This window comes from Mauremys mutica, chromosome 9, assembly GCF_020497125.1.
Source record: "Mauremys mutica isolate MM-2020 ecotype Southern chromosome 9, ASM2049712v1, whole genome shotgun sequence".
Lineage (NCBI taxonomy): Eukaryota > Metazoa > Chordata > Testudines > Geoemydidae > Mauremys > Mauremys mutica.
The window spans coordinates 39,036,363-39,061,989 of NC_059080.1; the positions used below are offsets into that span (position 1 = coordinate 39,036,363).

Here is a 25,627-nt window from a genome sequence, read left to right on the forward strand (position 1 = left end):
GATTCAGATCTTGCAAGCAAGTGTTGTCATTGACCCAGGGTTCTGGACTTAAGGATCCTGATTCAGATGTACACAGGGTTCTCCTTGTGGTTTCTCTTCTCTTCCTTTCCCTCTTTCCTTTCACACTGTGCAAAATCCTAAGATTTACCCTCCCACAAGCTGATTTTAAACATACAGTGCATGGTCCAGGGACTCCTGACTTTTTACTTTCAGGGCTGTTCCATACACAGGGTTCCTCACATAATTGTCTCTGGCTTAGGTGAAGTAATTTGGCGTGAATTAGAAGCCGTAAGCAAGAGCACATGCTTCAGTACAGTACATGGGGCAAGGAGTATTTGCTTAAAATAAACAAATGTCTCCTGAAGTTAGTAAATTAAATCAGAAGTCCATGATCTTGTTTCTGAAGACTTGTAGTAATGAGTTTCCCATCTTGTCTCCCTTCCCTTCAGAATGTTAAAATGGCTTGTGGTTTTAGAGAACGTGACTTTTCTTTAATCTTTCATTCTGTGATGTAAGAAGATAGGCTTTCCTCATTGCCAGTTTCATGTCTTCTCATTAACAATGGCAGAGAGAGACACGGCCTGACTCTCTACAGTGAGGAATTTCAATTCAATTTTTATTATATAACTAACTTCAAAAAATTAAAATTTGACTTGTTACTTTTTATTCTAAACCACAGAATATCAAATTTGCCTCAGTGTAACATCATCTAAAATATTTTTATCCCTAACACTTAGTAGCATTCTCTAAGAGATGACCTCTCATCCTGTCCCCTGCCAAAGGCATAAAGATCAGCTGAATGCTCTTGCAGTTGGTTCCTAGGGTAAAATTCTCAAGAGTTAGCTCTCTCAGTAGAGTCTCCACCCGTCACTCAGGTCTGCCACAGCCTGAGTTCAACAAACTTTAGGGTATGATGCAAGGTCTGCTGATCTTATTTGCTCTTGTTTAGGTTAGTTTATACCTCTTGTGCTTTAATTGTATCTGCTGGTAGTAATCATACTAGATGCCATGTGATCATCATCCTTTGCTGAGGGTAGAGAAGGGCATGGAATCTGTATCTTAAACACCAAAAAGATGTCCCTGAGCAGCTATGGCAGTAGGTGCTGTGTACATTGAAGAAGCATGTTAGAACTGGCAGTTAATTTTCCAGGAGTTTATCATAGACTAGAAAATAGTAAAAACTTGCTTCTGCATCTTCCTGTGCCTGCCTCTTCTGTTATGCCTCTGTGCCTGGCAGATGCCCGGGAACATCAGATGTCTACTCCTTTGGGGCCCACCAGTCACACATTCCCATCTTCCTGCTTAGTCTTGGTGCTCATGTCTGTCTTTCCTAGGAGCATCACCAAGCCTCCCCTCCTTTCTCTCCCTAAGCTGCAGTTCCAGTACATCTGTGGGTATTTCTCCTTACTTGGATGCTGCTGCACTACCCATTGTCCTGTTCTACTATTTCTCCTCTCAGAACAAATGCCATGTAACCTCTAGGTTTCCATTAGACCTAATAATAATTTTGCTGTTTCCAGCAGGCCGTCTGCAAAGCAGATAGTCACTCGTGGTAGGGCGTGGTTTGGTTGTTCCTCTGCAACAATTTGTAGATAGATTCTCTGCCTCTGTCCCCCACCTTTTTTTATCTATCATTTCTTCAAATGCTGTGAACACAAAACCACAGTTCTTCCGAAAAGTCAGAGGGGTTCAGGAAGTGAAAACCAGAAGCCTTAGCCCCTTCCTGCTCTGTGTGGTGAGGGAGGAAAGCAATGGCTTGGTCTCTTATTTCAGGTTCTCTTGAGATAACATGAAGTGGCTGTGAAATTGAAGTGGGGGAGGGACAGCAGGCCTCTCTAGCTGTTAAAATTCTAAGACTGAGATCATTTCACGTGGGAAGCTCATTGCAAAATCCTTCCCCAGAACTAGAGAGGGATGCTTTCCAAATCTTCTGTAGGACTAATCTAGGGTGAGCTAGAATGAGGTGTGACAAAGCCACAAAGTGACCCTCTTTCCTTCCTACAACACTTCTTCACCCTTCTTGTCATGGTGTGTGGTGGAGGGGAAGGACTAACTGTCTCATGCATCCACACCAAGAGGAAAGAATGAAAAGAGAATTGGATGGAGGGGCCCAAAGTTGCTGGCACATAGATACCTATGTGGAGGACAGGCAATGAGAGGAGGGAAAGGAATTTTCTGGTTATTTTTCATTATTCTCCCCTCCCTCCCCAAAGGCAACCACAATATCAAAGAGCCACCTTTTATTAACTCTCCTGACTGCAGACTATTAAGTGTGGAGTTATAAAAATGGGTGAATTGGACATGCAAAGCTTTAGAGGAGTAATGGAGTAGTGCTGTGGGCTTGTGCCAAGATTGAACCTTTAACAAGTACAAGGTTGGTTTTAGTAGTTTGGGTCACAGTGGCTGAGTCCTGAAGATGCACTTCTTATCTAAACTGCATCGTTGCAACGTCTTGAAGTTCTTCTTCACATATCATGCTCTACTTGTGCGTTAGGCTGATCACATGGATGTAGTGTGTAATGTAATTGCAGTATCAGTGAGGCATGGTGTTGTTAGTTTGTTGTGACCCATGAACTAAAATGTAGGCAGTGGTGATAAACCCTTCCTTGAAAATCAGGGCAGCAGGCATTGTAGATGCCTGAACCAACCTCCATTATGTATCTGATGGGAGGGGAAGCTGGATTCTCTTCAGTCTTGCCAACCCCTACTGAGGATTTTATTCCACTTGGAGAGTAAACATGTTGGTTTGTCTAATGTCTACTGTGCCAGCATAGTCTAGTGCTTAGAACACAGTGAGACAGGGACACATGGGGTCTAATCCTGATTGTCATTAGCCTAATGTGCGAACTATGACAGATTGTTTCACCTCTCTGTAATTCATTTTCCTCATCTGTAAAAGGAGGATAAGAAGTGCCAAATTCCAGAGTTGTGAGGATTAATTAGTGCTAGAAGTCCTTGGGCAGAAGGCACTAAAGAAATTCTAATTAATTATAAAACTTACACTCTCTGCCACATAGTGCAATAAGAAGCACCACTGTGTAATAGTTAGAGCATAGGACTGGGCATCAGGAGAACAGGATTCTAATTGCAACTCTGCTACTGGTTTATTGTGTGACCTTGGGCAAGTCTCTTAACCTCCCTGAACCTCCATTTGCAACGTGCTTTGAGATTTTTGGAAGGGAAATGCTGTATTAAGGCAAAGTATTATTCATTCATAGAATATCAGGGTTGGAAGGGACCTCAGGAGGTCATCTAAGTCCAGTGGATCTCAAACTTTTTTACTGGTGACCCCTTTCACATCGCAAGCCTCTGAGTGCAACCCCCCCTTATAAATTAAACACACTGTTTAATATATTTAACACCATTATAAATGCTGGAAGCAAGCGGAATTTGGAGTAGAGGTTGCCAGCTTGTGACCCCCCCCCATGCAATGACCTCATGACCCCCTGAGGGGTTCCGACCCCCAGTTTGAGAACCCCATATCTAGTCCAACCCCCTGCTCAAAGCAGGACCAATCCCCAGACAGATTTTTGCCCCAGATCCCTAAATGGCCCCCTCAAGGATTGAACTCTCAGCCCTGGGTTTAGCAGGCCAATGCTCAAACCACTGAGCTATCCCTCCCCCCACTTTGTGAGCCAGGTGACCACTGTGGAGTTCCACATTTAAAATCGCTTTCCACTCCAACTATTCCTCTTCCTGCTCACCTCTGTCTATCAGACAGCTCTCCACTTGACTGACTGACTGTGTGTGATTTGCAGCTTTGGCTTCACAGACAAGGCAGCAAAGAAGAACCACCCATCCATTGGAGTGTATGGTAATGGTTTCAAGTCAGGCTCCATGCGTCTGGGAAAAGATGCCATTGTCTTCACCAAGAATGGAGGTGCACTCAGCGTGGGGCTCCTTTCGCAGACCTATTTGGAACGTGTCCATGCTCAGGCTGTTGTTGTCCCAGTGATACCGTTCAACCAGCAAAACAATATCCTTCCCTGTAAGGCAAGAGTGGCTGTGCAATCTGAACCATCTGGGTGGGGAGGCAGGGATAGGAGAAGTGTGGTACTGAGGAAGCCCACGGATCACTGTTTCATGAGGCACCATTGTTGCAATAGTGTCTTCACACAAGGGAATATATCTGGGTAGCCTCCCACAGTGTCAGCTGCATGTGCTGCTGCCTCCAGGTAACATCTGTGGAGGGCGTCAGCCCTATGGAGTACTAGGGCAGGGGTGGGCAAACTTTTTGGCCTGAGGGCCACATCTGGGTGAGGAAATTGCATGCAGGGCCATGAATGTAGGGCTGGGGCAGGGAGTTGGGGTGTGGGAGGGAGTGTGGGGTGTATGAGGGGGCTTGGGGCATGGGGTTGGAGTGCAGGAGGGCGTGCAGAATGCGGGAGGGGGCTCAGGGCAGGGGGTTGAGGTGCAGGAGGGGTGCAGCAGGGAGCTCAAGGTGGGGAGAGGGGATGTAGGAGGGGTGTGGCAGGGAGTTCAGGACTGGGGGTTGGGGTGCAGGAGGGGTGCATCAGGGGGCTCCAACCTGGCGCTGCTTACCTTGAGCGGCTCTGGGGTGGCACCGGCACGCAGGAGGGCTATGGCAGACTCCCTGCCTGCCATGGCCCCGTGCTGCTCCTGGAAGCGGCCAGCACCACGACCTGGGGGGAGGGGAGAAAGGGCTCCTCACGCTGCCCTCTCTTGCGGGTACCTCCCCCGAAGCTCTCATTGCCCACGGTTCCCTGCTTCCGGCCAATGGAGGCTGCGGGGGATGGCTGCAGGCAAGGGCAGTGTGCGGAGCCCTCTGCCCCGTCCCCCCCTTCTCCTGGTGGGTGCTATGTCCATGTACATCCCCTGCCTATGCAGTAGCGTCTGAATTTTGACTCTCTCATTGGTAGTGGGGAGAGGGGAAACCAGGGGCCGTCTTGTTCTTTCTTTGACTCTGTGGCTTCTAAAGAAAATGATTGTTACAGAAGACTCTGGGCCTAGCCTCGAGGCCATCCTGAAACATACGCTCTTCAGTACTGAGGAGGAGTTGCTGGCTCAGTTTGATGCCATTCCAGGCAAAAAGGGCACACGGATCCTCATCTGGAACATCCGCAGGTACAGGGAGCCAGGACACGCAAGAAGGGATGAGTGGGAAATGATAGGTTCAGCCCTTTGTAAGGCTGAGGGGAGAAAGAGGTAATAACTCAGTAGCCTAAGGATTGAGTACAGTAACTCCTCACTTAACATTGTAGTTATGTTCCTGAAAAATGCGACTTTATGCGAAACGATGTTAAGCTAGTCCAATTTCCCAATAAAAATTAATGTAAATGTGGGGGGATAGGTTCCAGGGAAATTTTTTTTGCCAGACAAAAGACATTATATACATATACAGTATAAGTTTTAAACAATTTTAAACAAACAGTTTAATATTGTACACAGCAATGAAGGATTGTGAGTGTATGGTTGAGTAAGAGTGTGGATTATTTCCCAGGGAATGCCTTGCTGCTAAATGATGAACTAGCACTCGGCTGAGCCCTCAACGGTTAATACGCTGTTGTTAATGTAGCCTCATACTCTACAAGGCAGCATGGACTGAGGCAGGAGGGAGGAAACACAATAGATGCAGGGCAGTAGCTGCAAACGCTTCCGTGCAAAAACTGAATATGATGATGAGCCCATGCTATACAGCTGGAGCGCACCAATCCCGCCTCCTGACAGCACATGCACGGCTGTACAGGTGCTGACTTTCCAAAGTGCTGGGGGGTGCGTGCATGAGTGAGAGAGACGTGCATTGCCCCTTTTAAGTGTGATGACCCCACTTCAAGCAACAGCTTCCAGCAAGCTCCCTCCTTTCTGTCCCTGAGCCTGGTTCCCCTTCTCCGCTTTGTGAAGAGGGGGTACGGGGGGGGAGGGGCAAGAACAGGGGGACATCCTGATATCAGGACCCTCCTCCCCCCAGGAAGCTCCCAGGAGCAGCTCCAAGGCAGAGGGCAGGGCAGGAGCAGCACGGCAGCGGGGGGAGGGACAGCTGACATGCTGCTGGGCAGCTGCCAAGCCACATACATGACAGGGAATTTAGGGGAACTGATTGGGGGGGGGGGCTGCTCTTCCAGGGAATCCTGCAAGCAGTGGACAAAGCAGGCAGCGGCCAAATGACTACAAGGGAGCATTGTGCAACTTAAAATGAGCTTGTTCCCTAATAGTCAGCACCGTAACAACAAAACAACAACGTTAAGTGAGGAGTTACTGTACCTAGACAGGCCCAGTTTGCATCAGGATCAAATACCCAGTTTTATGCAACTTGCTATGTTTGGTTCTTTCAAGTGTAGCAATGGCAGTGCCTACTCCACAAGTTTGCTTCTTGGGTGGATCCCAGTCAGATCTTCTGGCATTTGTGACTAAATATGTTCCGCTGCTGCTCTTCCCTCCTGTTAGCCCTGCAGAGCCACCACAGCTAAGGGCTTGTCTACACTAGCAATTTACATCACGTCAACTTCCTTGCTCAGGGATATGAAAAAAAAAACCCCTGAGCGCAGTAAGTTTCAGTGCTGCAAAGCACCAGTGTAGACAGTGCCCCAGCACTGGGAGCCATGCCCCTTGTGGACCGCACAAGGCACGTTAAAGCGCTGCCATGCGGACGATACCAAGATGGGAGGGGCTGCAAGTGCTTTGAAGGATAGGATTAAAATTCAAAATTATCTGGACAAACTAGAGAAATGGTCTGAAGTAAATAGGATGAAATTAAATAAGGACAAATGCAAAGTCCTCCACTTAGGAAGGAACAATAAGTTGCACACATACAAAATGGGAAATGACTGCCTAGGTAGGAGTACTGCAGAAAGGGATCTGGGGGTCATAGTGGATCACAAGCTAAATATGAGTCAACAGTGTAACGCTGTTTCAAAAAAAAGCAAACATCATTCTGGGATGTATTAGCAGGAGTGTTGTACGCAAGACATGAGAAGTAATTCTTCTACTCTACTCCATGATGATTAGGCCTCAACTGGAGTATTATGTCCAGTTCTGGGCACCACATTTCAGGAAAGATGTGGACAAATTGGAGAAAGTCTAGAGAAGAGCAACAAAAATGATAAAAGGTTTAGAAAACATGACCTATGAGGGAAGATTGAAAACATTGGGTTTGTTTAGTCAGAAGAGAAAACTAAGAGGGGACATAACAGTTTTCAACCTACATAAAAGGTTGTTACAAGGAGGAGGGAGAAGAATTGTTCTTCTTAACTTCTGAAGATAGGACAAGAAGCATTGGGCTTAAATTGCAGCAAGGGTGGTTTAGGTTGGACATCAGGAAAAACTTCCTAACTGTCAGAGGGGCTAAGCACTGAAATAATTTGCCTAAGGAGATTGTGGAGTCTCCATCATTGGGGATTTTTAAGAGCAGGTTGGACAAACACCTGTCAGGGATGGTCGAGATCAGAGGTCGGCAACCTTTCAAAAGTGCTGTGCCGAGTCTTCATTTATTCACTCTAATTTAAGGTTTCGCGTGGCAGTCATACATTTTAACATTTTTAGAAGGTCTCTTTCTATAAGTCTATAATACATAACTAAACTATTGTTGTATGTAAAGTAAATAAGGTTTTAAAATGTTTAAGAAGCTTCATTTAAAATTAAATTAAAATGCAGAGCCCCCCGGATCAGTGGCCAGGACCCGGGCAGTGTGAGTGCCACTGAAAATGAGCTCACGTGCTGCCTTTGGCATACGTGCCATAGGTTGCCTACCCCTGGTCTAGATAATACTTAGTCCTGCCTTGAATTGCAGGGGACTGGACTAGATGACTTCTCGAGGTCCCTTCCAGTTCTATGATTCTATGATTTGGGGAAGGGGCATGGTGGGGCCAGGCCAGCCTCCCACGGGGCGGTGAGGAGGGAGCACCACACAGCCCAGCTCCACCCCCAGCTCTGCCCCTGACCACTCCCAGCCCCGCCCCCGGCCTGGGCTCTGCTCCCAGCCCTGCCCCTGGCTCCGTTCCTGGCCCACCCCGCCCCCCAACTGCGGCCCAGCCTTTTCTCCCTTACCTTTGTCCGCATTCTCTCCCCTCCCTGGGAGCCGCAGCCCCGCTCCTGGCCCTGGCTAGCAGGAGACGGGGTGTGGATACGGTTGGGGGGGGGGCACAACCCTGAAAAGTTTGGGGACTATTGCTGTATAGCTTGACTGCTATAAAGTTGTTCTATTGCTGATACAGAGTAGCTGGATAGGATGTCCTGATTTTTGTTTATCATGTTTTTCAGAAATAAAGATGGGAAGCCTGAATTGGACTTTGATACAGACCAGTATGACATTCGGATATCAGACTTCAACACGGAGGAATCAGAGAATGCTGGCAGGAAGGTTCCTCCTCGCCTTGAGAAGGTGCAAGAGTCCTCTGCACCAGAAACCGAGTACTCCTTACGGGTGAGTTAGGGATGCTGGAGTTACAGGTCCTTGCCCTGTGTCTGTCCTAGGTAAACAGTGTGAGCTAAGAGTCTGTGTTTATGTCAGACATGCCAGGGTCCCTCAGTGTAGCACTTCCCATGGAATTAAAAGCTGTGGAATCCAAGCTGGGTTTGCCTGGAAAGGACTCAGCTACTTGGCTATATGGGACTGATTGTGTTGTCAAATGACTTCACTGGAGACCTTTAGGGAAAAAAGTGAAGTCTGTGTCCATGATACCTCTTTTCTTGCCCTGTCTCCTGCTCCCAGGCATACTGCAGTATCTTGTACCTGAAGCCCCGCATGCAGATTGTTCTGCGACAGAAGAAAGTGAAGACTCAGCTGATCTCCAAGAGCTTGGCTAATATTGAATATGATGTATACAGACCTACCTCCACAGTATCCTTATAGCTGCCTCTAACCTTTCCTGCCTCCTGGTGACTTCTTTGCATCCAGGGTAGCACACAATGAGGATCACTTGTTTCCCAATTGAAATTAACTCCTCCTTTGTACTCAAAGCTGGATTGGGTGGCCTGGAGCAGCAGGGTAGAGAAGCCGAGGTTTGAAGTGAACTTGGAGACTGACTTTTCTTCTCCTGCCCTCCCTTTACCCCCATAGAGGCTAGATCCCAACCTGAATAGTTCAAGAAAGAGCCTTGAAAACTGTTTGTTGGAGAAGGCAAGGGTGTTTCAACTTACTGAATGGAAGCCCTTGCATGTTTCAAGTCTGAGTGAGGTCCAGATGAGTGGAAGGAATCTTCATGCTTAGTGGTCCTGGCAACTGAATTCCAATACCAAGCTTATCTGATGTTATCAGCACAAAGCTATTTAAACCCATTTAAAACTATAAACATCTTTAAAAATGTATAGGGAAGAATCCTCAGTATAAACCAGGGCCTGATTTCTATGTACAAGAGCAGAACTTGTGTATGATAAAAGGGAAACCTTGCTCCATGCTCCCCTCTTTAACCCATTTATCAGCATTCAGTTGCTAGCTTTATTTTTCCTGACTGAATGGAAAGCTTGAGATCTGTGTTCATTTCATTCTTTTTTTTGCCTGTTAGCTGTATGAACACACGATTTTTCTTTACCCTTTGTGTGCGTTTTGAGAATGCACTGACCGAAGAAGAGCCATGATTCCAAGTCAAGGCAAAGCACAAAGGGAGCTGTGCTTACCTAGATGTCTATTAAAATATCCCTGAAACAGAATGTGGCTTACATTTAATATTAAATAAATTACATTTTGTAAAAATCTACCCTCCCGCTAAACACACTTAAAAAGTGGTTCTGCTCTGAAAAGTGACTCTGTAAAATGGTATCCTGGGATTCCACCTGTCTCAATTTCCACTTCAAATGTGAAAAGAGTAAAAAGATGGAGTTATTTTTAACTTCCAGCCCTGCATACTCAGCCAGGGATCAGAGACTTAGCACGGGTCCTTTCCTGTTTGTGCATCCTGCTTACCATTAAAGATTTTACAGATTTAGATCCTGCCTTCAGTGATACTCGAGCATAAGTATGCCTAAGTGGAGTTTAGTAAGCGATGACAATGAATAAGAAGGAATGGACTTTGGTTTGTTCTCTCACAACTTTGTTGGTTCTGCAGAGCCAGCATGTGTAAAGTGTAATATATCCCTGACACTGAAGAATAAAAATTGTTAGAATACACTTAAGGTAACCCCAGAAGGTGACACACAATGAAAATATACCATCTTCACATATATTCCGTAAATGTGGGTTCCCTCTTAAAGGGATAGGCCAACCAGAAGGATACTTCTGGCATAACAAGATTGTTCTTTATAAATAGCTTCTATTTTTTTTTTAAACCTAGTAGCAGAATTTCTTCCCCAGAACTGAAACCAAGTGAAGTGGGTGTCTGCTGAATTTCCTCTACCTTTGTGGGCCTTGATAGCTTCATTTCATTATTTCTTGAGGTTTCTTTGGTCTTGTTTACAAAGCCAAAACAACCAAATTTAATCACATTTTTAGTCATTTGCTGGCCCGTCTGGGTTATAACTCAGTTTGATCGTGGTTCTTTGGTCAGAGCTTGACTGCTTTATAACCAGCTTAAAATTAATATTGTAGCCTTTTTAGAGACCTAGGGTAAAACATGTTATTTTAACCTATCTATAACAGTCTTGTTCTGTCCAGACTGGTTGTGTTAAACTGTTGGAACTCAGATGGGCTGCAGTTATGCTTATCCACCATTTTTGGCTGTGTATACCCTTTCCACTGATAAAAGGCCTTCCTCATTCTACAAAGGCCAATGCTCAGCTCTGCTCTCCTGCTAAAGAGGCAAAGGTGTTGCTCTAGTCTAAACAGCACAACATCTGCATCACACAACCTACATCATGAGGCTGAGACATTGAAAACTTGTGGGATTTACCACTTTTTGGAGACACTTCGCCTTCTGCTATTCTCCATCAGTGGCTCCTTTCCCCTGCGCGTACCCCCCCCCCCGCCCCCCACACTGGTCTTCCCACAAAACGCCATTCATTTCTTTCTTCCTCCTTGGAGCTTGCGGTATTTTCTCCTTTGACAAGTTTTCTCTCAGAACAAGAGGGTGAAGATCACCTTTGGGTTCAATTGCAAGAACAATAGCCACTTTGGAATCATGATGTATCACAACAACCGACTCATCAAGTCCTACGAGAAAGTGGGCTGCCAAATTAAGGTGAGTGATCAGTGCTTCCCCTCTGCTCTCAGGAATGGGGGAGGAGAGAGGAACATGGCTTCACCAAAGGTAGGCCCTGTCCATAGATCCTTACTCTGATCCCATGGGCCTCCAGGATCTCACTAGCTTAGCGCAGGAGTTCTTGAACCTGGTAACTGGACTGTCAGTCCCCATCAGCCGTTTACGATACATATATCCATATTGTACACTTGTCTAGAAGCTGAGATCCAAGTGTGTCCTCTGAGATTATTTATTGCTGCTTTAAGGGGCAGATGCTGGTGAGGAACTCAAGTCGTGAAAGCCATCCTCTTTGCTCAGCCAGACTGCTCCCTTCTCTGAGTGGTGTACTCATTACAGAATCACGTGTGCAGTGCTGGGGCAGCATAGCTGTGCCAGCAAGCTGGCTGTCATTCCTTTGCTTCTAGGGGTCATCTTAGATATAGATACATTGGTGGCTTTCAGAGTAAGGAAACTAGATGATATTCCGGGTTTATACCCTATGGATTTGTGCTTATGCCTTTCCTTGTCCCCACTGTCTAAAGGGGATCTGCCAGCTGGGGCCTGAAATCAGGCCCTTGGAGATTGCCAAGTGTTCATATCTGATACATGTTGCTGCTGTACATGGCACATGCAGAGGTGTTACCATCAACTCCTGTATCAGGGAGGGGATGTATGGTAACTTGAATCTTGTTCCCAGGATTCCAGGGGTATAGGAATTGTTCTCCTGAAGGTGCTACCTCCTTTTCTGTAACCAGTATGGCTGAAATGATTGGTTTTCTTCCTTCTTTTTTGATCATTGGTGTAGGGGGATGGCATGGGCGTGATCGGGGTGATTGAGTGCAACTTCTTGAAACCAGCACACAACAAACAGGACTTTGAAGAAAGCAAGGAATACCGGTAAGGGAGGCCTACCACTGGGGATACTGCTATGCATGGGCTTTACGTATGAAGAAGCTCCATGTTGGCCTATCTTCCTTCTGACACCCCTACCAGAAAATATCTGACCATGTTTCTGCGCAGTCTAGAGAGACCTTGCTCTCTTGGGTTGAGAGAGGGAGTAGTCTCCATATTCATCTAGTGCTGGTTTTCATGCATGTTTCCACCCATGAACCCTAAACCCTGCCCCAGAGATTTATCTGAAATAGAACAGTGTGCTTTCATTACTAAAGCAGTGTTTTCCAGGCTTTCAGAAACTGAGCCCTACAGCTGGAAAATTAAACCAGTCATGTCCCCCACTTGAACCCTGTCATGTTAGCAGGGCAGCATAAGAGAAACTGGCATTGGCCCTGTTCCATGTCCCCCCCACCCCTCCCAGCTACTCAGTTGGACATACCACTACCTTTGGGGAAATGCTGCGCTGTAGAGATGAACAAATGAGTGTAAGAATCAAATTTAGAACGGGCAGTTGCGGGGAGGGAAGAGGGGTCAGAGCAGACCCTGCTGTTTGTCTTTGCTTTGCAGATAGCCAGCTGCTCTTAAGTTAGTGCAAATAGCTACCAGAGCTCTGGGCTGCTGTGCTGAGGTTAGGGGCCCCCTTGTCTCAGCAGGAAGTGAGAGGTGAGATGTTTGTGAATGCCTCTCTGGTCTGTCATCTTCATGACTCCCTCCCCCACCAAGCTGCTAGGTTATTGACTTGACCAGAACGTACATCCTTCTGAGGTGCACGGGTTTCATGCTGCTGCTCAATGGGGGCTTTTGCTGTCCGTCTGACACCAGGAAGCCTGTTTTATCAGTGGAAAGGGTATATTATGGATGCAATTAATCCTTGAATGCGGGGGCTGCCTAAAGTTAAGGGAGACTAGGCGTCCCCAAATCTTGCTCCCTATAGCAGGCTGGTCTGTAGAACAAGAAAGACAGTAATTTGGGGTGAGATTTGGCTAGGCCTGTGCTTTGTGTTCCAATCTGAACATGGCTATCTAGAATTTGGATTTTCTTTTTTCATAACTGTGTCAGGTCTCTCTGCATTGTAAGGTATCCTCTGGTGAGTGTGATGAGACATTTTCTGTTGGGATGTATAGGAGATAGCGAGACTGTCCCAGAAATAAAGACCTTATTCTGATATACCGGCCTCATCCAAATGCAAAGGGTAGAAATGCAGTTTTCCTACTGGGAGAAGAAAACCCTATGTCTGCTCCACCCTCTCTACCTGTGCACAATACCCATGCTTGGGCTTGTACCTAATTTGTTTTAAGATAATTGATGCTGGCCTTATCCCAGTGATTACTTGAATCGTATATAGCAGCCAGTGGCTGGATGAGACATGGGCCTGATGGCTTCTCTTTGGAGGGTGTGGGGGAATTGCCCAAAGGTTTCAGGCAGGACTACCCAGGAGTAGTTAGCTGCCTGGGTTTGGTCTTAGCCTACGAGGCCTCAGTCTTCCTTGGTAAAAAAAAAAATAAAAAATGTGTTTATACTGTAGCCGAATTTTGGGGCCAAAGATGAGAGACCTTAGCTTCTGTGCACAGCCTGACCTTGAGCCCTAAAGGATGCAGAAATTATAGGATGAAGTTCTCTAGCCTGTGTTGTACAGGAGGTCAGACTAGGTGATCTTAATGGTCCCTTCTGGCTTTAAACTCTGTGAAAACTGGGGTGCTCGTACCCCTGGTTTGGAAAGAAAATGACCCTGACTCTGAACAAAAAGGCAATCCTGCTCCAATGAGAGGCTCCAAGAGCATTTTGGGCAGCAGAGAGTAAGACCCCAGAGATCTTGAGCATCAGGAGCCCTGTGTACTGGTAACATGGGATGGTGTTGGCAGACTTCTGAAGCTGTGGGATGGGCAATACATCAGGGTTATTCCTGGTACAAATCTAGATGAATGTTCCAAAACCCAAGCTGTTCCTGCAGTGGCACATCTGAATGCCTTCTCCATCCCCACCACTGTCATATCTGAACAGTTGTGGTTACAGAAGTGAAAGGCAGAGACAGGCAGTAAAGGAGGTTTGCTTCTTCTCCTGGGTTGTGTTACTTGTGCTACCTGTTGTGACTTTCAGTGGAATTTGCCTGATTTTTCACTATACTTGCCTTCCCTCTAGACGGACAATTACTGCACTGGGACAGAAACTCAACACTTATTGGAAGGCGAAGGTGGCACAGATGAACTTGGGTAGTTCCAGTGCTGCCAATGTGCCAGCGTGAGTTCAAACGTGATTTTGGTCTAATTTTAGTGCAGCATTAAAAGCACTGGGCCTTTCATCTGCAGAGAAGGGGTGGGGAGTTGTGGAAGGGCAGAGAGTAATGAGGGTTGATTAGTATCCCTTCACATTGGGAGATCTAGCTGCAAAGACTGCTAGTGTAGTAAGTTTTTAGCGATCTCAGCTTAGTCCACTGGCTAATGTTGGGGGTGAGCAGGACATGTAACGATAGAGTGTTCCAGGTGAGAATGGAGAGGCATTGGCAGACATATGGAGGGCACTGTGACTAGGATAATGTGGTGTTCCAGGCTGGGACGTGCAATGCCTTGGCTGAGCTACTTGTCCGGATTAGGTGCTAATACAATCAAGCCTTCACTTTCATAGCTCTGATGTGAACAGCACAATAGTGAGGTGAGCAATCTATTCTGAGGGAGCTATGTGCAGCTGACAGAGCATGGCGAGGTGTGGGGTTGAGGCGATGGGGAATGGGTATGGTGCTGATGGCTATCGCTCCTCTGCAAGGCCAAGCACTTTATGTCCACAGGGAATCTGTTGCTGGTGATGGGGAAGGAGCTTCTCTGGGGGCTGCTCATGTTATACAGGCACTACCTGCAGAGTGAATGGTAACATCTGAGAATGGATGGTTATTAAAAACAAAACTAAATAGGGACACGCACTGCCAGAAACTGTAGACCAGGCTAGCCAGCCACACAGTTGCAGCGCTGGATGCAGTGTTCTCAGTACTCAAGGGATTAAATATAGGGCAGGGGTAGTTCTTTGCTTTGTATTCTAGACATTTAGTCCATGTGTATCTCTTTCCAGAGGGAGACCAGACCAGACTTGGGTGCAGTGTGAGGAGTGTTTGAAATGGAGGAAGCTCCCTGACAAGGTTGATCCTGCATCATTACCTGAGAAGTGGTTCTGTCATCTCCATCCCCACCCCAAGTACAAGTAAGGAGCTCACCTATCTCAGTCCTTGTCTGAACTTTCTACCCTGCTGCCTCTCACTCTTAATACAAACACTCACCGTCTCAATTTTTGCTGACCCCTGCTTCCCTTCCCATGTACATGCATAGACCTTGAAATATAGAAGCTTACCAGGCCAGCCCTTATTATCGCCTCTCGGAAAATATAGGTATGGAACAAAAGTCCCGCTTGAAATACAGGTCCCCACATGGGAGGAGGTTAATAGAAGGATGGCTCAAGATTCTGGACTAGGATGGTGACTGTTTAATATATTAACTGGTGATCTGGAAAAGGAGGTGTCAGATTACAGATGACACAATTTTCAGTCAAGATGAGTGGATTGTGGATGAGTGGAACTTCAGCTTGGTCTACTTAAACTGAGTAGTTGGGGAGCAAGATAAACAAGTCCAAAGCAATTCAGGTTAGAAGGAACAATTAAGGTTACTCATACGTACAGATGATTTCTAAATTAACTGTAACCTCTCAGGAGAAAGACCTAAGATCATTATGAACAGCTGAGTGAAAACATCTGCTCAATGTGCCATAGTTGGTGGGTTTTTTTTTTCTTTTTTAAACCACAAGGTGTTACTAGGAGGGTAGAGTACTTTAAAAAGGGATAGAGAATATTACTGAGACTATTCTAATGCTTTTATATAAATCACTGGTAAACCCAAACCTGGAATTCTGTGCTTACTCACAGTCACCCTATCTCACAAAGAAGAAGTTCAATGAAAATTATTAGAACCATGGAAAGACTTCCATAGGAAGAGAAATCAAAAGGATTAGGACCGACTAGTTTAGACATAGGACGTACTGTATGTATACACAATAATGAATGATTGTCGAGAACTCCTCTTGCCCTAATATATAAGGACCAGGGAATATTCAGTCAAATTTAAAAGTGACACGGGAACTCAGTGTTTACGCTGCACATTAGCCACAAAGTAAAATGGAGGCCAGGAATTTAGTAGAATTAGATATTTTTATACAATTCATATCCACGGTTGCATTTTTTTTACACTAGAGTATAAGGGATGTAAACCCTCCTGCTTCAGGTTATAAGCAACCACTAAGTGTCTGGGATTAGGAGTTACTTTTCCCTATAGGCATATTACAATCTAATTGTTCGTTATGGGGGTCTTATGCTTTCCCCTGAGGCATCTGGTATTGGCCACTGTGGGAGGCAGGGATTGCGACACTTCTTCTCCATAGTAACTCATAATTTGAGAGGAAATGACACACATGCAACAATACTTGACACCGTAAACTCAGATCTTAAAAGCTTCGCTTTCTGCCTCCTCATCTGTGTAGTTTTAGGAAGTAAGTAGCTTGTTTTCCCCTAAATATTTTAAATTTTGTTGTTTCCAGGCTGCTCCCATAGCTCTCTTTGTCTGAAATAGATGCAAAGGTTATAAGGAAAGATAAAGTACTGAAGAGTCTGAGAGAGCAGCTGGAGACGTACACAAAGATCCTAAAGATTTGGGGAATTCGTAGGCGACAATCAAACTGTACTCTCTCATGCTCAAGCATGACGGACTGATTTCATTGCAGAAGCTGCTCAGCACCTGAAGAGCAGGAGCCCAGTGATGAGGAGATGAGCCCCAGCTATGACCGAAAATTCAGGAAACAGTTAAGTATATGCTGACTCCATCCTGCAGATGGACTAGCAACAGCAAGGGAGTCAGCAAACCAATTTTGTTTTCCCTCCCCAGTCCTGCTGCTGCTTCTGCCCATTCAACCCAACCAGGGAGGGGGAGAAGGAAACAGCAGTACCTCTGCATAGCAGCTCAAGGTGCAGGTGACATGTCCCAGTTTTCTCAAAGGAGGTGCACATGTCAGTGGTTCCTGGGTCAACATCAATTATGTCTCCTATGTTTCTCTTACCCACTTTCTAGGATCTCTATCTCTGAAACTAGACTTTGGTAGTTAATCCAAACTGCCTGCTCACTGGAGTCACAGAGGTGATGCCATGATAGTGTTCTTGCACTGTAGTAGTAAACTCTCCTCATGCTGAGGTATCTTAATGTCCTAAGTCTTGCCCATGCCACCTCCCAACTGTTTCTCCTGGCAGAGATAAACTACAGATCCTGGTTGAGCCTTACAGAGAACTGAAACTGAATGCCTTCTTCCTTCCCATCACTTAGAGAGCAGACCGCAGAGAGAAAGAGGAGGAGGTCATCATCATCTTTGGAGAACCTGGAACACCAGGTGAGAGGAAGGAAATGACTGGAGAAGGCTTTGTCATGGTCTGGAGAGTGGGGAACCCTGCTCTGTGCTGTTGGGGATGGCAAAGTCTCTGCCCTGCCCCGGTCTTCCTTATTTCTGTCTTCTGCTGAGAGAGGAGGTGACACGAGGATCACGGTGTATTGGCTGGAACAAGAAAACCCTGTGTATGCACAGCTTGGACATGCAAACACCAGAGCAATATTAACACCATACTTATTAACAGTGTGACAGTGCTTAGGAGCTCCAGCTCACATGCCATTCTTTCTCCCAAGCCCTGTCTTAATCAAGGGGCTTGATCTTGCCCCCTCTCAACACAGAAGAGGGGTCGGTGAGGTCCCCCTTCCCGTCCTGCGGTCGCAGGGCTGGTTCTCTCAGGCCCTTTCCCACTTTCAGGTTATCTGGTTATATAAAGACTGATGTTTTGAATTTTCAGGAGCACTGTCTGTCGGACACGGCTGCCCAGGATGGGTTCTCCGGGCAGCTCTGGACACTGCAGCGTGCGATCAGGTTGGCCGTCCTTTAGGGACAATTCCCTCCCAACAATCATCATGGTATTAAAACATCTTCCCGCTCCCATTCCAATCCCAGCCTAATCTTGTTGCATGTCCTCTTCCCAAAGATACCCTCATGTCGCATGCTAGACTAGTCTTTCCCTGATCCATTGGGAAGGACAAACCTGGTGAGGACAGGAGGACTTCTCACTCACACCTTCTCTCCTCCCCATAAGCCACCTCCCAATAAGCCATGCATACCGTGAAGCACGTAAGTAGATGAGACTTTGATCGCTGTTGCAGAGTATTTGATTTGGTTTGAGACTAGGAGGTTCTCTGAGGTGTTGCTCTGTCCTCACTCATGTTTGTCGTGTCTTCCCACAGTAGTGGCATCAATTCCTCCTCTCTTCCCTTAGTCATTAATGTTTCTTTTGTGACATGGTCATCCCACAATATCCCCAGGTGCATGCCCGTGTATGTGTAGAAAGAAAGTCAGTTTGTCGCTTGCATGCATCCCTCTGTGCATGGACATTCTCACAGAAGCACCAGGAAACACCTCGCATCCTGGCATGGAGAAGCTAAAGCACCATTGCCTGAATTGGGAAGGAGATGAACTCTTATAGCCCTAAACACTAACCGTGCCACCTGTGGTAGTGACTGGGGAAGTGGAGGAGAGAGGAATTCCCTTTTGGGACAGTGATCGTGCAGTAATTTGGTTCGGTTCTCAGCTGGTAAAGTCTGCTGAGGTGGTTATTGCAAGGGGAACCAGTTCAACATCTAGCTGGCAGAGCCCCTGAAGTGGTAACCGCTAGGGGAATGGGTCAGTCCTGGACTTGTAGAGACTTATCTGATGGTGATGTGGGTGCAGTCCATGACCCATCAGAGAATGGTGATGGGGGTGAGTGGACGTTGGTCTTAGCTGGCAGAGCTCCAGTGATGGTATCCACTAGGAACATTTTCTTTTATTTCCCAGTTGGTGGATCTGCTCAAATGGGGACTCAGGCTGAATACTCAAGTACACTCCTGTGCTGCTTTCAGTTTGGTTAAGAAACTTTTTCCAAAGCTGCAGCTGGCATGTGAGAGGGGCTGTTTGTTTTATTGTTCCAATGCTCCCTTCCTTGCCAGGTATTATCCACTACACCAGAGCTCTGTCCTGCTCAGAATAACAGTGTAACACGAGTGGTAAAGCAAGAGCCTGCAGAAGAGGGGCCTGATGGGATTGCTGGCTCTCTCACTCCTCCCCCTGCTCTTGACAGGATCGGTGCTGTCTGTCTGACCACTGGGCCTTTGGAGCAAAATATACCACAGACAACTTCAAGGTAGGTGCGATGGTGCAAACAACTGCCTCCTTATCAATAACAACCCTCCTCCTGTTGTGGGACACCCACCCTGTGTGTGAGATTCTGTGTAGGGGGAGAAGTATGCTTACGCTTGGAGTGTAGGGACATGAGGCAGGGAGTGAGAGAGGATTATCTGAGAATCTGATTAAAGCAAGTGTTGGCTGGAGCCAGAGGATCTGCCCTCATTCCTCTTACACTTTCCTTTTTTAACTTCAGATTCTCTGAACACAATTCAGCTTTCTTCTTAGTGTTTTGCTGGCCTTGAAATGGGAACACGGAGAGGTTTGATAAATGGATTGCAAGGCCGTCTGGTTTAACTACGGCTTCAGCTAGTATCTGTGTATCCTCGGCTGAACCTTCAGTGCTGAGGTTATAGCAGCACTCAGTGAATCACGGTACACTGGGGGAAGGGATGGTGGTTCACTTAATTCTCTAACAAGTACCCAGGGCATGCATGACTGGGCTTCTCCAGTTCTTGACATTGGTACCTATGATGCCCTCCCTTAAATGCTAAAGGACGAAGTTTGGAATATTGCTAACTAATCAGGATCACGTTTGCAGTCATTTTTCCTTTTGTGTTTCTCTTTGAGGTGAGCCTCTTGCAGTTTGTGACACAAATTTGATTTTTCACCTTAGCCTAGGACAAGGAAAGTGGGAGCAGGGTGGGAATAGAGGAAAGAACAGAAATCCTTGCTACGTCCTAATTTTTTAATCTTTTCCTCCTTTCACGTTGACCAGTGCTTTTTTCTATCTCGTTGGTGCTACCACCTTCACAGCTCTACATACGTAGAGTCTCAACCTAAATTCATCTCAGCAGTTCTTTGCACTGGTTCTAGGGTTGCCAGATGTCTGGTTTTCGACCAGAATGCCCAGTCAAAAAGGGACCCTGGTGGCTCTGGTCAGCACCGCTGACTGTGCAGTTAAAAGTCTGGTCATCAGTGCAGCGGGGATAAGGCAGGCTCCGTGCTTGCCATGGCTCCATGTGGCTCCCAGCAGCAGTGGCATGTCCCCACTCCGGCTCCTACGTGTAGGAGCAGACGGGGCTCCACACGCCGCTCTTGCCCCAAGTGCCGACTCTGCAGCTCCCATTGGCTGGGAACTGCAGCCAAAGGGAGCTGAGAGGTCAGTGCCTGCGGACGGGGCAGCGCGCAAAACCACCTGGCCACCTCTCCACGTAGGAGCCAGAGGGAGGACATACCTCAAGCAGCTCCTGGAAGCAGGAGCATGTGCCGCCTGGACCCCTGACCTCCTCACGATCCCAACCCCCTGCCCCAGCCCTGATTTCCCCCCCCCCCTTTCCAAACCCCTCGGTCCCTGCCTGGAGCACCCTCCTGCACCCCTAACTCCTCATCCCCAGCCCCACCCCAGAGCCCTCACCCCCAGTCGGAGCCCTCACTCCCCCTCCCTCACCTCCTCCCGCACCCCAACCCCTGAGCCAGCCTGGTGAAAAGAGTGAGTGAGGGTGAGGAGAGCGAGCAACAGAGGGAGGGGGAATGGAGTGAGCAGGGGTGTGGCCTCGGAGAAGGGGCAGGGCAGGGGTGTGGCCTTGGAGGAGGGGCGGGGCAAAGGTGTAAGGTTTTGTGTGAGTAGAAAGTTGGCAAACCTAACTGGTGCAGTTCTGGTTCTCCCACAGCCCCTAGGGCCAGTCTGGATAATGGGCAATGTGACTTCCTGTCATCAGATAGAGACAGGAAATTCAGCAAAATTTGTGAAGTCAGCCCTTAAGAGCTCTAGCTGAAAATTCAGTTGATTTCTGGCCACGAGCAGGTGGAACAGCTCCTTTGGTTAAGAGAAGCTTCTTAGTTAAATCTGAACTTCACTTGGGTTTTAGGTGCATTTTCTCCCCTCCTGTCACTTGCCCTAGCATTGACTCCAGTTCTGTATTTACTATGTGAGAAGTCATCAGTCATTGTTTTTTAAGTGCTGCAGTACACCCTTCTGTGCACTTGGTGGCACAATCTGTCCACCTTCCCTTTTAGAGCCCCACTCTGGGTGACAGCTTGGAAGAGGAGCTGCTCAGATGATGAAGCCTGTTCTATATGCACAAGGGTAGTGAAATGTAGCATAAGTGAATTTAAAATGCTTTAGAAATAATGCAATGGCACGAGCAGAAGTTCTCAAACTGTGGTCAGCGGACACTTCGGTAATGCTGCTTACCTGGTGCTTTTATTTCCAGCTACTAATTCATGCCAAGAAGCTGAAAATACATTCAATGCCTTCCTAACACTGCTTTTTCCCCTGAGCAGTCATTGTAGTTGCCATTGCAAATGGTAGACCGAATCTTCATATTGAAATGTTCCATGGTGTTGAAGAGTTTGAAAACTCCTGTAGTAGAGGATCAAACCTTCCAATCATAACAGATTCCTAAGTAGACCATACATGAGAGGAACCACTTAGCCTGTCACTAAAACACAGCCCCCTCTGGGTAGATGATGGCAGCCATTCTGAATCAGCCAGACTGCATACCAGATTTTAGGGTTTTCTAGGCACAGAAGTGAAAATTAAATTCTGGCTGATTGTTGTACCAGGAAGTTTAGGAAGGTAGAATGGATTTGGCCAGGGTAATGGCCAACTCCTGCGCTCTCCTAATGTAAAGAATCAAGTGCAGAGCAACCTGGAGAAATGTAAAGCTGTGTGGGATGGAGGCAACAAGGGGAGATTTGAATAAACCTGAAGCCTTACAATCAGGGAGCAAAACTAAACAACCTGAATATGAATAAAGGGGGGACATAAGCAGGAAGCCACTTTGTGCTAAAGCAAATGTACGTTCATCTAGTTAATGCTGCGCTGATTATTTTTTTCTGACATCAGCAAGCACCGTAGTTACTGCAGAGACAGTGTGAAATTGAGAGGAAGGTGTCTGCCCACTCGGGAAGATCTATTTTAAGAAGTGGCCTGGAATGCGCAAGTTTAGTGAACGCAGACCAGCGTCTCTAGATCAGTGCAGGGTTTTTATGGGTGTAGGTGCACTGCGCACGTACAAATGAGCTGGCTTCTTCCTGGCTGAAGTTCAGTTTTGTTTTTTAATTATGTGAATAAGTCCATCAGCCATCTGACTGTTTGAGTGGCTCAGATTTCGCTTGAGAATGTGGACAATATATGCTTCACAATGTATTGTAAACTGTATTTAACTGGGTCAATTTCCTGATACTTAAAAAAGCCCAACATTTTAAACATACCCTCTGTTGTGTTTAATGAAATGTATCAACCAAACATTTTTCATGAAAGATTTTGCAAGCTGCAGCTGGCTTCCATTCAGGGACACAGGATTCACAGGCTTTGCTATACTGGATTAGAGGGGCAGTGGGTTCTAGTGGATTGAGTTTGGGGAGGAGTGGGGAGCGAGGAACTCCAGAGATCTAATCCCAGCTCTGCCACTCATGTGGCAAGTTCCCCATCTGTAAAGTGAAGATAATTATCTGTTTCTCTCAGGGGTTGGGGAGGGAGTTGTGAGGATTATTAGTTAGATTCTGTATAGCACTTTGGAAATCTATAGTGCTGTGTTAGTGCTGAGGGTAGTCAGACCACTAGGCCTGCAGAACTGGTCTCCTGCCTCCAGCAGTGGTCTCGTCTTAATGTTTCTGTGGCTCCTGCCTCCCCCCACAACACTCCTGACCAATGGGGGAGGGGGAAAGCGACTCTTGACTGCTCTTGGAGATCAGCATTACTCCCTAAACACTGAGGTTAGTTTTCTCAGTGGGATGGGGTGGCATTGCCTGGCTGCTGTACAGAGTGGGGTTCAGGCTTGCTGATGCAGTCCTCTCTTTTGCAGCAAGCACAAGCTGTCCACAGAAGAAGAGCTGCTGGAAAAGCGGAAGCGATATCAGGAGCAGATAGACCCATCCCCCCCAGATCTGACCAGTCCCAGCCCCCCTACTTCTTTTGAAAGGGAGAGCTTCACTGAAGTGGACCAGGATCAGGAATGCAGTGAGTCTGACAAGGATGATGAAAGTATACAGGGGAGCATAGACTCCTGCCTAGTCAGAGAACATCTGGATGCACTCTCTGGCACCAACCAAGCTGGGGATGCTTCACACAATGGGGGTCTTTGTCCTACCAAAGAGACTCCAGCAAGTCTTGGTCACTTTGAAGGAGAGCAAAAGGAGACTGCAATGGTCCAGGTGGAACTGGAAGAGGAAATGCCAGCCTTAATATCAGAAAGCCAGGCAGCAGATAAGAGTGTCTGTGTAAATACATGTGGGAACGTGGAGGAGGTGGACAAGAGGCCCTTCGTGGCTGTTGTTGGTATTTCAAAGACTGCTGCGGATGGTGAGGCTCCCATTCAGCTAATCCCCTTTGGGTGGGAGGAGAGACTTGATAAAGCAAAGGTTGAGGTGAAGACCAGGAGCCACAATGATCCTCCCCCTGATGGGGACAAAGGAGGAGGAGATCCGCAGGTACCAAACACCAGAAATCAGAGGGATATGGTGGAGCAGGAGGAGCTGAGACAAACTGTGGAGAATTTCTCAGTGGAGCTGAAGAGGGTCTCAGCAGAACGGGATTTGCTCCAGGGCAAGGTAACATTAGCACCCTGTGAATTCTGGTGGGGCAGGAAGGATAAAGTTCTGCGGCAATAGGGAATTGGATGGGGAAGATCAAGACTGACTTGACTTAAGGAGAGAAAATCCCCTTGACTTGTGTCTCACGTAAGGCAAGTAGGGGTTAGGATTCCTTCCTTACTCTACTAGCCATTACCCTGTTCCTCAGCTCCTGGAAAGTTTGGTGTTTTGTTGTTGTTTTTCTTTTCCCCCTTAATGTGCAACCTCACTTCCTGTGCATGTCCCTGCATTTGCTGTTTCTTTAACTCAGGTGGAGGAACTAGAGCAGGAGAAGTGCCACCTGGAGACAGATTTCTTGAAAAGCCAACAGGAATTGGCAACGCTCAGGGCCCAGGAGACTGAAGGCTTGTACTGGAGCAAGAAACACATGGGTTACCGCCAGGCTGAACTGCAAGAGCTGAAGGCTCAGCTGGAGAGGACCATAGAGGAAAAGACCGAGCTGAAGGAGAGGCTCAAGGAGACAGAGATGCACCTGGAGGTGCTTAGGGAGGCACATGTCTCCTGCAGGAGCCCAGAGAGAGGAGACTTGAAAAGGTCAGAATTGTGGGTTAAACCATAGACAATATCAGTCAGTCCCAAGGTGAGGGGAGAGAACATGGGTTACCTTGCGGGGAAACATCCATGTAGGAAACTGACTTCTGGGAGAACGCTTTGGTACCCATGAATTGAAGATGCTCCATGAGTAACTGTGGGTTATTACTAAGGATTGCTAGGTTGTGAGGAGAAGGGGGGGCTACAGGTGAAGCCAAATAGCTACAGATTTGAAGGATACCCCACACAGAGTTCCTTTGCCAGGGCTGGGTTCTCTCCTGCAGTACATTGTTCACTTTATGTAGTATTCCAGTTGAATCATTCAGACAATACTGGCTTCCTTAAAGATAAGAGAATGTGTCAGGGGAAAGAAATACTCTGTAGTTACTGAACTGTCTTTCCCACAAACATATCCAGGATGGTTTTTTTTAGCCCTGCTTCTGACCTGACAGCACTTATGGAATCATAAGGAACAAGTGCAATGTTGAGCTATGCAACCCTAAGATAGATTTACAAATACAACCCCTCTGTGTGGTAAATATTGTTGCCCTCCCTGTTACAGAGAAGTGAACTGATTTGCACAATGTCACATGAGAAACTTACAACAGAGTTGAGAACTGAGTTACATTCCCCTATTTACAATCCTGTGCATTGGCTCCAAGATCTTCCCATCCTACCATCTGCAGCTTGCATTGTCTTTAGAATGGAGCAAAGAACCTCAGCCTCCCACGGCACTGGTAATAGGAAGGAAGACAGCAAGTTAAGGGAAGGGATGTATTGGAACTACCGTTTGTCTCTGACTCTTGACTCTTCTCCTCTTGTCCACAGCACTATGGAGAAGCTGAAGAACCTGCGTAGGAATGTCAGCCAGCTCCTCTCACTGGTCCTCCCTCACCTAGAGCTGCAGGATGTTAACTATGATTCGGACCAGATTGATGAAATCTTACAGACAGTGTTGGAGACAAACAGGATGTCATAGTAGCCCTTCCCCCATGCTGCTATTGTGCCTTTTTGTATAGTTTCTTTAATAAACCCGTAAGTTCTTCATCCTAACTCTGGGCCTTCCTTCATTTCATTAGGAGTGGGGCTTCCTTTCCCTTCTCCTTTCTTGTGGCTCTGTAAACTTGTCATCAGAGTCCTGTGGAGTTCAACATGGATAGCTCATCCCTCTGTGTCCTGGCCAGTCTCCTTTGTTTAAATCTGCTTTTGGGGTGTGCTGGCTGGCTTTCAGGGAGTTGGGTCCTCAGATGATTTTGTCTCTTAAGTGCTTTTCCGGTTTGTTTGTTAAATAATGGAGTGAGACAATTCTTTGA

The 25,627-nt window shown here is 46.9% G+C and overlaps 1 protein-coding gene across 1 annotated transcript in view; it reads left to right on the forward strand.

Annotated features, from left to right (window-relative positions):
• RBM41 (RNA binding motif protein 41) overlaps nt 1-25,367 on the forward strand; it is a 41,807-nt gene extending 16,440 nt beyond the window's left edge. Inside the window, exons 8-21 of the mRNA XM_045029795.1 lie at nt 3,759-3,976; nt 4,938-5,085; nt 8,218-8,380; nt 8,669-8,797; nt 10,950-11,069; nt 11,875-11,966; nt 14,103-14,201; nt 15,024-15,152; nt 16,719-16,796; nt 17,312-17,375; nt 19,010-19,203; nt 22,997-23,741; nt 24,034-24,317; nt 25,143-25,367. Of these exons, the coding sequence (XP_044885730.1) occupies nt 3,759-3,976; nt 4,938-5,085; nt 8,218-8,380; nt 8,669-8,797; nt 10,950-11,069; nt 11,875-11,966; nt 14,103-14,201; nt 15,024-15,152; nt 16,719-16,796; nt 17,312-17,375; nt 19,010-19,203; nt 22,997-23,741; nt 24,034-24,317; nt 25,143-25,293 (2,614 nt within the window). The 3' untranslated portion in view covers nt 25,294-25,367. The remainder of the gene's footprint in view (nt 1-3,758; nt 3,977-4,937; nt 5,086-8,217; nt 8,381-8,668; nt 8,798-10,949; nt 11,070-11,874; nt 11,967-14,102; nt 14,202-15,023; nt 15,153-16,718; nt 16,797-17,311; nt 17,376-19,009; nt 19,204-22,996; nt 23,742-24,033; nt 24,318-25,142) is intronic.
• The last annotated feature ends 260 nt before the right edge of the window (nt 25,368-25,627 follow it).